At 32.2% G+C, this 13351-nt stretch overlaps 2 protein-coding genes across 2 annotated transcripts; both read left to right on the plus strand.

Annotated features, from left to right (window-relative positions):
* The first annotated feature begins 3668 nt into the window (after positions 1-3668).
* Positions 3669-7343, plus strand: LOC111385199 (eukaryotic initiation factor 4A-2-like). The gene is made up of 5 exons (XM_023009576.1): positions 3669-3829; positions 4822-4891; positions 5055-5164; positions 5699-6129; positions 6494-7343. The coding sequence occupies exons 2-5, from the start codon at positions 4824-4826 to the stop codon at positions 7127-7129; spliced, it is 1245 nt and encodes a 414-aa protein (XP_022865344.1). The 5' UTR covers positions 3669-3829; positions 4822-4823; the 3' UTR covers positions 7130-7343.
* Positions 7344-10266: 2923 nt separating this feature from the next.
* LOC111385262 lies at positions 10267-11109 on the plus strand. The gene has a single exon (XM_023009639.1). The coding sequence runs from the start codon at positions 10472-10474 to the stop codon at positions 10868-10870; it is 399 nt and encodes a 132-aa protein (XP_022865407.1). The 5' UTR covers positions 10267-10471; the 3' UTR covers positions 10871-11109.
* Positions 11110-13351: the final 2242 nt, after the last annotated feature.

Consider the following 13351-nt stretch of genomic DNA (forward strand, 5'->3'; position numbering starts at 1 on the left):
TCTATGATATCTTGTATATCTTTTATGATTATTGATCGTACAATTTCTTTAGCAAAATTTTCTAATAAATTTTTTTGAAACATTTTAATATTTCTTGTGATGCATATAATTGTTCTTGATATCCTATCTTATCAATTTCTTTTTCAGACTTAATTTCTTTTTTATTTTTAACAACCTTTTTTATATTATATGGTCCTCTCTTATATTTGGGTTTTTCCATTTTATAATTATTCATTAATAATTTTTTAAAATTTTTAGAAAAATTACTTGTTAATTTTTTAAGGACTTAAATAGAAGATTTTTATTATGAAGTAGGTTGTTTTTAATATTTCTTTAAGGGTATTTTAGGTAGTTTCAAATGTTTGGAAAAGTCAAGGGTCATTTTGGAAAATGGCCTCTCCTATTTGGGCCAATTTCATGTATTTCCCTTTATACAAATTGTACCGGGGGCGGTCATAGGGTTGGCCGTGGGTCACGCGACCCCTAGACTTCTGGCCTTTTTTTTTTCCTTTGTTTTTGTCTCAATTTTCGAAGTCATTACGAGATGTCAAATAAAGTTGAACTATTGCATTCTTAATACCATTTTGAAGTGCTCATGACTTAGTTTTCTACGTCATTAATGGGGCGCAAAAAGGTTTATCGTAGAAATTGATACGGCTTATCAAAATAAGTTATTTCAAATTAGTATTTCTAGAATTTCGATACCATGCTAATTTAAAAAAAAATAAAATTGACAATTAGTCGAATCTCCAGATCCCCTACTTTATCTCAAAACTTGTTTCAAAAACTAAATTATAGGCATATCGAATGGTTCAAATAGATATCGTAAATTGTTAAAGGTGTGTTAAATGTGAGACTTAAAAAGAAACGTTTAACTCGTATTTTCTTTAAAGTTTTTTTATTATTTCATTAACATTAATTTTTTTTGTATGATAATTTACATCATTTTATTAGGAAATTTTAATGAGGTATGACATCAAAAGTTTACGAAGTTTTTACATCCGAAAAAGCCGTACCCCAAGTAAAATTTCGGAAGTAAATTCTTAACTCCAATTTACATGGAATATGATTTTTTATTTATTTTTTTTTGTAAAATTTTTGAATGTAAAATTTCTCACAATTTTTTTTGAAAGTTTGATTGTGCTCTCTAACTTAAAATCTCTGCGTCCGTCGCTGAATTGTACAATATTTTGTTATTTCAACAAATTTTCCAAAAAGTGAGCCAATATGATCAATAAGTCAAATTCGTTGGTGTATTCCTTTTAGCAAGCCCATGAAAGAAATGAGAATCAGCCCAAAATAGACTGGGTCACCTTGTTTATTGACCCCTTTTCTTTCATATGAGACTAGGTGCGTGTATGATTCTTATTAATTGGGAAAAAAATGAGTTTCAAATAGTATTTTTAAAAGGATATGTGGTTAAAAAGTATGAAATTTTTTTGATATACGTGTAGAATATTTTATTGTATGAATATGTGGTTGAAAATAATTTTGTAGCAAACTATAAAATAAATTAATGGGTGTCTAACAAATCGACCCTAATTATTTATAATAAAAATTATGAAATGACGTAAGACCAGCAATTAGGAATCATGGCTAATTGACCAAAATTTAGGTTTTTAATCTTTTTTATAGTAAAAATTATGAAATGACAAAAAAGTTAATCATTTATCTAGAGAGCTCAATTCAATTTCATCACAGGCACATCGAGTCCAAATGTTTCGACGGTAGCTGAAGGTTTACATTCACATAATACTCGGGAGTTATTTAATAAATCTGATCAAAGTTTGAGCAGATTTAAATGAAAATTGATGAAATTTTTGGTTGAAAAGATGATAAAATTTGTGGATCCATGAAATTTGTCCAGTTAATTAAGTTAAATTTTCGAAAAGTCCTTGAACAAGGCCTAAGTATATAGTACACCGTATAATGTATATTACTTTCTTTACTTCAATTTCTTAACTCAAACATCTACTACTTTATACTAATCTGTCGCGAGATTTCAAATGAGTCAAATACCATTTTTTATCAAACAAAATCTCTCATTAATACCATCAACGGTACTCACATGAGAACAATAAAGAATTCAAGCATTAATAAAAGCATACATATGAAGATATGTACACATATTAAAGAGCGCTTTAAAACATTTATAAGATTGGAAAAATTAGGATTGAGTTACCCAACTTTTCAATTATTATGGGTTAGGTCTCATACCTTCGAAAGTTGAAATCCCAACCTATTTTAAATTGAATAATTCTGCTTATACAAAATTATTTATTGCTAGAAGAAAAACAAAAATCTCACATGGGGTGGGCCCATGTAAGTTTTATATTCAAAAAAAACAAACCACCCCCAACTGCATGTGTGTGTACTGTGAATGTTCTGTATCTGTTTTTTCTGTACATGAAGACTAACTCTTTTAAATTTGTGAATTTGAGTTAACACATAAAAAAAATTGCCAGAGACAGATATTAAAATTCACAAGACTTAATTAGAGGACAAAATTGTCAAACCACTTAATGCACAACTTTAAGCCATATAAAAGTTGTATGCTGTTTTAACGTTTATATTGTTCATTTCCATCACACAGAGATCCAAAATCACATATTTAAATAGATTGAGAGACCAATAACATCATTTTGAAAAGTTAAGAATCCAAACTGTGCTACTTTAACGGTTGAAGAGCTCGACCCTAATTTTCTAGAGGGAAAAATCCAAAAGTCAGGCGGTTAAGTATGACAAATTCAATTTTTAGGTGTCAAGTTTTAAAATGCAAAACTCATATATTAACTAATTAATTTAAAATATTTTATTAATTAAATTTAATAAGGTCACAAATATATAATTAATGGTCGCATACACATAATTATAGGTCACAATTTTTTTACTAGTTACACATTCTCAAAATTAATTGGTCACAAATTATTTCAAGATTACAAATCAAAAATTTTGTAGGCCACAGATTATTTCGATATCACAAACAAAAAATTTTAAGTCATAATTTATTCATTGGTCACAAATAAAAAAATTACAAATCGTTGCTTATTATCGATCACAAATTTTTAAATTTATTGGTTACAAATTAATTTTTAATCACAATTATCGAATTTTAAGATTACAATTTAATAGTTAGTCTTAAAGAAACAAATCGTTGGATGTTACAACATCGGTCTCTTCATTACAGTAGCATCGCGATGCTACTTATGTGGTAGCGACAACGAGTGCTCCGAGGGCGACGGACAAAGAGGAAGACACGACATGGAGAGGAAGAAATGGAGAGTGAGAGAGGAAAATGAAATGATAGGGTTTTTAATTGAAATTGTATGAAAATATTTAATATTTAATTATTATGTTAATGCCTAATTGGTGGATAATGAAAACTTTAACCTGATTTTTGAATTGTAATAGTTAAAACAATTGGTATTATGTAATTTCCTCTTTTCCGGATCACGATTTTATTCCAGCTCTACGTTGTGCTGGCATGTTCAAGCCCATTAATTGACCGATTCCTGGCCCATAAATACAGGCCTTCCGACAGTTTTTCCTATCTTGAAAAACGACATCGTGCGCTCCACAAAACTCGCGATGTGGCGTGTACATAATTAAATTGAAAGGGACAAAAAAGGAAATTCGACTAATGAACCCTAAATGTACAAGGATTCGCTTTGCAGCAAATTTTTAGTTTAACATCGTTTTTGAGTCTCTCTTTACAGTCTCTTCTCCTCAACTCCGCGGCGTAGATCCGAGGAGTTTTGGAAAAATTCAAAAAAGCGAATCCTTTTTGTTTCAGATCTCTCTTCAAGTTTACTTTTTTTGTTGCGATCAGGTAACATATATGCAATTACATGCATAAATTTCGTGTTTGTTTATGTTTGAATGAATATATGAAGAGACATTTTGACTATTTGAGGATTTATTGGAGATGAAATAGTTATGTTTTATTCTTTTTATTTATTCAGGTTGTTTATGTGGATCTATTCGTTTATACAGTTATTTATTAGTTTGAATAAACAAATATGGATTTGAATGGTTTTCTTTGTATCATATTGATTTGGTATGTATTTTCGAGTCTTAATTGATTTTGTAGTTGTTTAGGGTTCTCGTAGCACTAGTGGTTCCAGTTTTCTAAATCTTTTAGTTTGCTGTAATGTGTGTTAATCGGATTTTGTTTATGTGACTGGTTGATTATCTAATGGAAGTGTTAAGGTGGATTTGAACGTATATATTTTTGTGCGTGCTTTTTATGCAGTTCAAGGAAATATCAGTTTGAGTGAATTTGTAATTATTCTATAAGGTGTTTTTTATATGTAGTTCATAGTCAGTGAAGGCCAATCATGTAACAACACTAATAACTATCTCGAAGCTGAAAGTTGGGATAGTACCTCCTTTTTTTAACTTGTCCTTACTGTTCTGCACATGTTACCAGCACATTTTGAATGGTTTTCTGTTGTCATCTCCTATGGTAGCCAGAATCATAATATGTGTGGTGTTTGCATAATTCTTGACCTATTTGTATTTTGCCTTCTTGACATCGTGTTATCAATGATTTCTCGGTCTTATCTTTATTTGTGAAATTGTATAATGTCTTGATTATGCCAAGTGAATTTCAATCATTGGCAGTTCAGTATAACAATTGCCATTGTTTGCTTAGGTCAGTTATGAGATGGTTTTCTACTATACATTCTTTTCGTTAGACGGCTTCTATTATCTGCCATGTTGTCTAAGTTTTTCACTTTAATTATATGATGATTCCCTGTCGAACTATTGGTGAATAGTGAATTACCTGTTTTGAGGTATTATTTCATTTACTTTCTGCAGTCATGGCTGGAATGACATCTGAAGGTTCTCAGTTCGATGCTAGACAATTTGACACCAAGATGAATGAGTTGTAAGTTTTTTGCTACTATCAGCGTGTAAGGATTGGAAAAAGTGGTTTGATATATTTTTAATCTAACTTTGCAGCCTATGATCTTAGGATTTAATTATACCATTTTTCGATCATGAGAGTGATCATAGGGCACTTGTTTGGTTTTCTGAATTAATGGTTGCAGACTTGGAACCGATGGCGGTGAGGAATTTTTCACAAGTTATGATGAGGTTTATGAAAGCTTTGATGCTATGGGCTTGCAAGAAAATCTTCTTAGGGGCATCTATGCTTATGGTATGTTGAAACAATTGTTTTATGTCATGCTGAATATTTTTCTGCACATTATTAATTTTCGCTTCTCCCCAATAAGTAGAAAAAATACGTCCCTGAGTTCATTTTCTATGTAATGTCTACTTTATTAAGTGTCTCATCTTTATGTCTTTTTCATCTTTAGCAAACCCCTGTATAAGCTACAAACAATGAATTTCTTCCTATTTTTCATCTGTGTATTTAATTTGATGATATATGAGTGTAAATATGTGCATTTTTATTTTACTTTCTGTTTAATGCTTTGTTATTTTTTATTTTCCTTTACCCTATGTTTGGTTTAGCTTATAAGTTGATAAAAATCTAAGTCAAAGTCAACGATTAATCTTAACTACACATCTCATGGTACCCACAACTTTTATCAACTTTTCAACCATACATTTCATCTACTTTTATAAAAATCTATTAAAAATCTGATTTTTTTTAAAAAACCAAACGGGGCCTTATTCTTTCTATTTGGAAATTAGTGCAGCTTAAGGTTTTCTCTGTATTATGTTGAAGGTTTTGAGAAGCCCTCAGCTATTCAGCAAAGGGGGATTGTTCCCTTCTGCAAGGGACTTGATGTGATTCAACAGGCACAATCTGGAACTGGCAAAACTGCAACTTTTTGCTCTGGAATTCTCCAGCAGCTAGACTATGGAAATGTTGAATGCCAGGCTTTGGTTCTTGCACCAACCCGTGAGCTTGCACAGCAAATTGAGAAGGTCATGCGAGCACTAGGTGATTATCTTGGTGTAAAGGTTCATGCTTGCGTGGGAGGAACCAGCGTTCGTGAAGATCAGCGTATACTTTCCAGTGGGGTTCATGTTGTGGTTGGTACCCCTGGTCGTGTGTTTGACATGTTGCGAAGGCAGTCTCTTCGCCCTGATTACATTAAAATGTTCGTGTTGGATGAAGCAGATGAAATGCTATCAAGAGGGTTTAAGGATCAGGTCTGTTATATTTTGTTTTTTGTTTTTTGTTTGTGGTCATTTTTATGTCAGTGGTAGTTGATATGAGATTTTTTGCTGCATATTTGCAATTTGGTGTATTTCTTTCAGCTTGTTTTCATTATTTTTACACATGGTTATTGCACACTCCTGTGTTCGAAGCTCAGATGTTCACTGTTTGCTAAATATCGGCTCTTAAACTGAAAAATCTATGTATTACGTCAGTTTTGTTTGTTTATGTTATTTTCTTGTCATTGCTGTGCTCTCTGAATAATGCTAATAGCTGCAGCTTACCTGAGAAACGATTTCAGCAATGTGCTGTCAAATGCACCATCAGGTTACTAATTACAGCTTCTGTTCCTTTCAGATATATGATATCTTTCAGCTTCTGCCACCTAAGATTCAAGTTGGCGTATTCTCTGCGACAATGCCTCCAGAGGCTCTTGAAATCACACGAAAGTTTATGAACAAGCCTGTGCGAATTCTTGTGAAACGTGATGAACTGACACTCGAGGGTATCAAGCAATTCCATGTCAATGTTGAAAAGGAGGAATGGAAGCTAGAAACCCTCTGTGATCTTTATGAGACCTTGGCCATCACACAGAGTGTCATCTTTGTTAATACTAGGCGTAAGGTTGACTGGCTCACCGACAAAATGAGAAGCCGTGATCATACCGTCTCTGCCACCCACGGAGACATGGACCAAAACACCAGAGATATCATTATGCGGGAATTCAGATCTGGTTCTTCTCGTGTTCTCATCACGACTGATCTCTTGGCCCGTGGTATTGATGTCCAACAAGTCTCTCTTGTGATCAACTACGATCTTCCAACTCAGCCGGAGAACTACCTCCATCGTATTGGACGTAGTGGACGATTTGGAAGGAAGGGTGTTGCCATCAACTTTGTTACCAAAGATGATGAGCGCATGCTTTTCGACATACAGAAGTTCTATAATGTTATAATTGAGGAGCTGCCCGCTAATGTTGCTGATCTTCTCTAAAACGATTTTGATTCATCGAGGTTTTATGTCCTTTATTATCTTATTTCTTAGTTTAGTTTAAAACGTGTAATGGACTTGAGATTGGGAGATGCGCTTCCTAATTTTTGGTATTTTTTTTATATTTTTTTTTGTATTGTAATTGTCCGAAGTAACTACAAGTTTGGATGTTGGTTGACTCTTTATCAAGTCTTAAAGCTGGATTCTATTTTGGTTATCTTTGCTTTGCCAATTTTTCAGAAGGGGAAGTGTGGGTCCCTAAAGTTTTTAATGGTTGAGGTTTCAGTCTGCATTGTTGACAAATAATGCACGAATTTTAAATTTGTCAGCACAAATTTTAAATTTAAATAAAATAAGCATCCGAAACCCGTTTAATAAAAACGAAAGCTAGGCTATACTTTTCCTTGACGGCTATCGATGCACCCAAATCCTTAAAAATCCATTAAAAATATCTGCCATCGAATCGTGTCTTGTAATCCATACTAATCGTATGCTCCAAACGTTTAAAGCAAAGGAAGAAAGGGACACTTCTTACTTTTGTCTGTCGAATTCAGGAAACGTGATCGATTATGTGTCGTTGGGAAGGTGGACACCACTTATTTCTCCAAATTATCTTCTTGATTATACTGGATTTAAAATCTTTTAATAATTAAAAATATTAACCTTGAATAGCTGTAATTAGATCACTTATTGTGTAACCAGATTTCAAATCAATCAATGATAAGGAGGCAAATCGTTAATGAATGTGCAATGGTTATTCGAGAAAAGTGTATATGCCAAACTTGATGAAAGTGAAATGTGTTTAAAAATGGGCAATGTTTAACATAGGCTAATTTGATTATCGAAAATTTAAATTTTATAGGTACACTTTAAGAACTCATAGCCTGTTGTACAATCAAAATCAATACACGAAAAAGGATGACGACCGCTAACAATAAAAATACTTTACTTAATGCGATTACATAATCAAACTTGAAATTCGTATATTTATCCAACGGATATTTTCTAAGGTTCCTCTATTTCTATTCAAACATAGAGGCTTGTTTCAATCTTTCATTTTCTTGCTTTAATTTTTTCAACCTTTCATTTTCTTTCATTGAGATTGATGCTAGCAAAATGTTATTAACATTTCGACTTAAGAATTTTCTTGCTTTGACATAATTGTCTAAATTTGAAAAGTAGCTTTAAAAAACAAATGCTCCATTGAAGCTATTGATGTGAATAATTACTTCACCAAAATGTTGCTGCTTCGTGAATCTTGTATGGCATGCTACATATTGACTTAGTGGAAGCTTATACGATATAATAGAATCTCACAAACACTCAAACTTGTAGATTAGAACTATCAAATACCAAGAGAAGATAGAATAATTTGGAGAAACTTCTAACGACTCTTCATTTAATTCAATTTCAACTAATTGTCACAAGGTTTACAATTCATATTTAAAGTAATAAATGAAATATGAATAATAACTAAACTTCTAGATAACGATTAACTCTAGATAATGATAAGAATTAAAGACAGAGTAATTCTAAATTGAATTAAAATAAAAAATAACAAAAATAACAAAAAATTCTCCTCCGAGAATTATTTCTTTCAACCTCGATCCAACTTTTCCATGAACTTTTCTCTTCTTTTCTGAAAACAATTACTTTACCAAAAATTTTAAAGTTTTGTTTCTTTTAAATTAATAAAAAATAAAACTTATTAATAAAACAATAAGGATCGTGTAACTCGACACGATCCAGCATGCCCAAAGATATAGACGGCTTTTGTCTATTAGTATTCAATAACATATGCTCGATCTCTAAAACATCATTGTGTCCTTTGACACCTTTAACTTTAGGCGAAATATATCAACAACACAAATTTTTTATAATCTACATTTTAACTGTACGAAAGGTTTATAATTAACCTTTATGTATTATCATATTCATGTCTTAAACATTTTTAATTAGATTCTTATTCTCAAATTAACATAAATTGTTCCTAATTATATTTTATTTTCAAAAATTACTTAAAAAAAAAAAAAACTCATTTGTACATTGTATTGTCAAATAAGCAAAACATATAATAGTAATGTAAAAAATGCAAATATTTGAAGGTCATTTTAAAGTATGTTAAAAATATTTTTTGATAAAAATCATGAATAAGGACTATATTTTTCTGATAAATGAAGTGTTAAAATAAGAATGTGATGATAAAAATGTTAAAAAATAAAATTGTGATGATGAATAAAGGTCAATAATCTTTAATGTAATTAAAATGTGATATATTTACAAAAATGTTGTGTGTATATAACCAAACTTAATTTTTTAATGACTTAAATGAGTGGTAAAGAAGTAAATGGTATTTATAAATTCTAGGGAAAATCGCCCTACGGTTTCAAACATTTCATTGAATTGCATCTTTTATTCTAACATTTTATTTGTAGCATTCACGGTTTCAAAAATTTCAATTTGTTGTAGTCGGAGGACAAATGGATGGTTTCCATGTTAGTGAAAGGTTTGGGACTATAGTTGTCAATTTTCCTAATTTCTATAAATCTACAGTATGATTTAACTAAAATAAGATTTTTAATAAGTTTTGATTAAAAAAAGAATGAAAGATGAAATGTATTGTTAATAGCTACAAGTTCCATAAAATATGTTACCAAAATTAACTGTTTACTTTAAACTACACCAAATGGGATTTGACCACAATGGACCAAATAGGCTAGTTTTCTTGCATCTTCAGCCCCCTGTTTTATTTAGTTAAAAATCAAATTTATTTTTTTTAGATTTTGACAAAAGTCGAAGAAATTTGTGAAGAAAAAGTTGTGAATTTAATATAATAAGAATTGTTGAACTACACTAAGAGCCTGTTTGGGAGTGATTTTGAGAATTGATTTTTTGATCGTTAAGAGAAAAATGGGGTCCACCTGTGAGAGAAGAAGTCAAATATGATGGCTGAAATAGTAAAATAACGATCAAAAAATTAAATTTTTGAATAAAAAATCACTCCCAAATAAGCTGTAAATGAGAACATAAATAGTCTAAATAAATAAATAAAATTGAAATTGAAAAATACAGTCCAAATTGTGCTGTCACTGTTTGTTTGACTGGTCTACTGATCTTAACCTTGAATTTCGCGAGGCAAGTTGATTTCCCATTTTAAACGGCATCTGAATCAATCCCACTCCCACCAACAAAGAGGAATTTCAAAATCAGAATTAAATCCCCATTGAATTTTCGATTTGCCTGACAGTTTGTTTTGGCTCGACTTCTGCACAAACTCGATACCAAAAAATTCGAAGTCAAGCCTCAAGCTTTCTCCACCCCATCAAGAAAAATTCCAAGAAATCCATGGAGGATTACAGATCAAAATCTTACAATGATGACAGAATGCAGATAGAGCCTTATTATGGACGCCCCTCTGCCAGGCCTACTGATTTCAGGTCATACAGTACTTCATATGCTTCTTCTTCATACTATTATGCTGCACCGCCGTCTCCTCTGGGGCAAATTATGCCACCGTCTGCTCTAGGTCCGCCACCTCCCAAGGACTGGAAGCTCAAGAAAGGCAAAAGCACAAGTGGGTCAACTTCAAAATCTTGGACTTTCAATGATCCTGAGTTCCAGAGGAAGAAGAGAGTGGCTAGCTACAAAGTCTACACCGTTGAAGGCAAAGTCAAGGGATCTTTGAGGAAGAGTTTCAGGTGGCTTAAGGATAGGTACTCCCAGGTGGTCAATGGCTGTTGGTGATTTTACAATTCATGTTATATAATTTCCTTTTATGCTGTGTTCTTATATTTGTGCCGGAATATGAAACAAGATTTCGTTTTATGGGCTTTTAACACAAAATTTGTAAGATAGGATTTTGTTGATTTGAGCGATTTTTGTCTATGTATGATTAATCACACGATAGCCTTTTTCTTATCATATATGGATCATTGTTAAGGATTGAATCCCACGAAGTATATAAATGAAAGTGATAACCATTCTATGATGGCTTGAGCTACTCGTCTTAACAAGATCTTTTAAGATGGAAACCAAGACTTAATAATGATGATACCAAGAACTTCTTGATGGGGATCTAGATTGCATCATTCTTGAGATTCTGTTCCTAAAGCATTGTTTTTTTGATAAATTTTATTTGATGTGATCTGGAGAATTGAGAAATTTGCATATATGAGTGTATATCAGGAAGGATAAGATGTAGTGTCTAGTATTGTGAAAGAAACATGCTTGACTAATAAATTTTGATGTTTCTTTTTGGAGTATAGTTTTGGTTTATATTCTGAAAATTGCTTGATCCAAAATTCCTAAGCTGGATATTTGTTTGTGCAAGTAAATGAGTTTGGTTAAACTAGTTTCTTTTGTGAACTTTCCTTTTAGTATTGTGGGAGTAAGGGTTTGAAATATAAGTTCTTGGCTTAAAGTTCTATATTCTATAACGAAAGGAAATATGGAAAAGATCTTAACAAGTCTTAGGGTCTGTGACGATAGATCTGGAATTTCTGGGGCTCTCACTTTCCTTCTTAATTCTTGCTCAAAAGAAATGCAAAAATAGAACTGGCCTTCCCATGTAGGTCGCCATGGCATGAACTTTGTCTATAGATTCCGTTCTTTCCATTGATCAATCGTGTTTTCAACTTTAGTTGCTTTTGACAGCAAACCAACCAATTGTGTACCTGGCACTTGATTGAACCCCAAATCTGTCTTTGAACACTTTGGTAAGCATGCTTGAAAGTCTCTTTTCTGTCTTGCCTTTGAATATGTCTTACAGGTGTAGTCCCCATGGAGCAAAGAGAATGCAATGAATGTTGTATGACCAAACTCATAAGCGTGATTTTGGTAAAAGTTTAAATCATTATAATTTGAGATCTCACATAGCCCCCACTCTGAAGTGATATTTTCTATAGGTTTCTGTTTTTGGATGATTATAGATCAATAGAGTGTTTATTTCCGTATTCTGCTTTGCCAGCCAATGAGTTTTTGAAGTAGAAAAACCTTTTAGCCCTCTCACCATGCTTTACAAATAAGCAATTACTGATATAAAAGGGGCGTTCAGTATCTGTAAAATGAACTAGGTTTGTACCACGATAATGTTGTGCAGTACTTGTAGCTTGTTAAGGAATTGCAGAGCTTATTTTTGTTGCATTCCTACATGGCTTTTGATATAGACCACAGTAGAAATAGTTAGCATTCAGAAATTAGTTACTAGTTCCATTATATGATGCCTAAATTGCAGTGCTTTTATAATTTTCTCTTCATCTGTGCCCTGCAGCATTTGAAATGTCGATTCAAGCTTTCAATATAATGTCTTGATCAAATTTATCATGCAACCTTTTCCTTGTATGAGTTGCTTCATGTCATCTTGATAGAATTCTGAAGTGCTCATCCTCATCTAGTTCAAATAATTTGATTTCGGCATCTAGAAGATTACTAAATTTGAAATGCTGCCAATTTTTGGCAAGGACTTGCAAGTGTGTCAATATGGTATTAATGCATGCAATGGTCATGGGATTAAGTCTAGTTGCTACCCATTAATGAAAATGGAGGAGGCGTCAAGAAATGAGACTGACCAGCATGCAAGAAGCGTGTTTGAAGCTTTTAGAAAGGTGGTTCAATAGTAATTCGTGTGGGTATATGTGTTTGATTTACTGAAAGGGAAGTTTATGTTTTGGTTTTAGTCTAATGGAACTTTTGGTTACAAGGAAGGTCATATCACATATGGGCCTTTGCATGTTTCTTAAATTTGTTCTTTCTTAGAAAACTCTTTAGGCACTTGGAAACAAGATTTCAGGGATTAGTTCTGCTGATTTCTAAGAATAAATTGGTGAGGCTATAAGATATTGGAACTTATGTTAGAAAATCGAACTAGACATAAGAGTATTATTCGAATGAAATTGATCAAATGATTGTGATATTGAGTCTCAAATTCGATTGTTTTGACTTATAAAATTTACACAGTTGGGTTTTACAATGTGCTGAAATTATCCTTTTGTCATGTCGATGTTGAGTTTTCATTGTTTCTCTTCTTCCTTCTCTCTAATCCTGTTGTTGGTAGGTGAAAGGTTGTTTAGAATAAAGGGAAGAATAAGACTACTTGCACATCGAAATGTGTACATTTTTGATTAAATCTTTCTCTGTGGATGGAAAAAGTGTTTTTAAAATCAATATACCCAAATTTGCCAATTCAGGAGTGTAAACTAAGGTATTCATATAGCATGGCTCTAAAGG

The sequence above is a fragment of the Olea europaea genome, unplaced genomic scaffold (assembly GCF_002742605.1).
Source record: "Olea europaea var. sylvestris unplaced genomic scaffold, O_europaea_v1 scaffold311, whole genome shotgun sequence".
Classification (NCBI taxonomy): Eukaryota; Viridiplantae; Streptophyta; class Magnoliopsida; order Lamiales; family Oleaceae; genus Olea; species Olea europaea.

Excerpts from the sequence above, each read along its gene's own strand:
- LOC111385199 (XM_023009576.1), top strand. The coding sequence starts at position 4,824 with ATGGCTGGAATGACATCTGAAGGTTCTCAGTTCGATGCTAGACAATTT. Across the intron at positions 4,892-5,054 it reads GACACCAAGATGAATGAGTT|ACTTGGAACCGATGGCGGTG; the intron begins GTAAGTTTTTTG and ends TAATGGTTGCAG. Across the intron at positions 5,165-5,698 it reads TAGGGGCATCTATGCTTATG|GTTTTGAGAAGCCCTCAGCT; the intron begins GTATGTTGAAAC and ends ATTATGTTGAAG.
- LOC111385262 (XM_023009639.1), top strand. The coding sequence starts at position 10,472 with ATGGAGGATTACAGATCAAAATCTTACAATGATGACAGAATGCAGATA.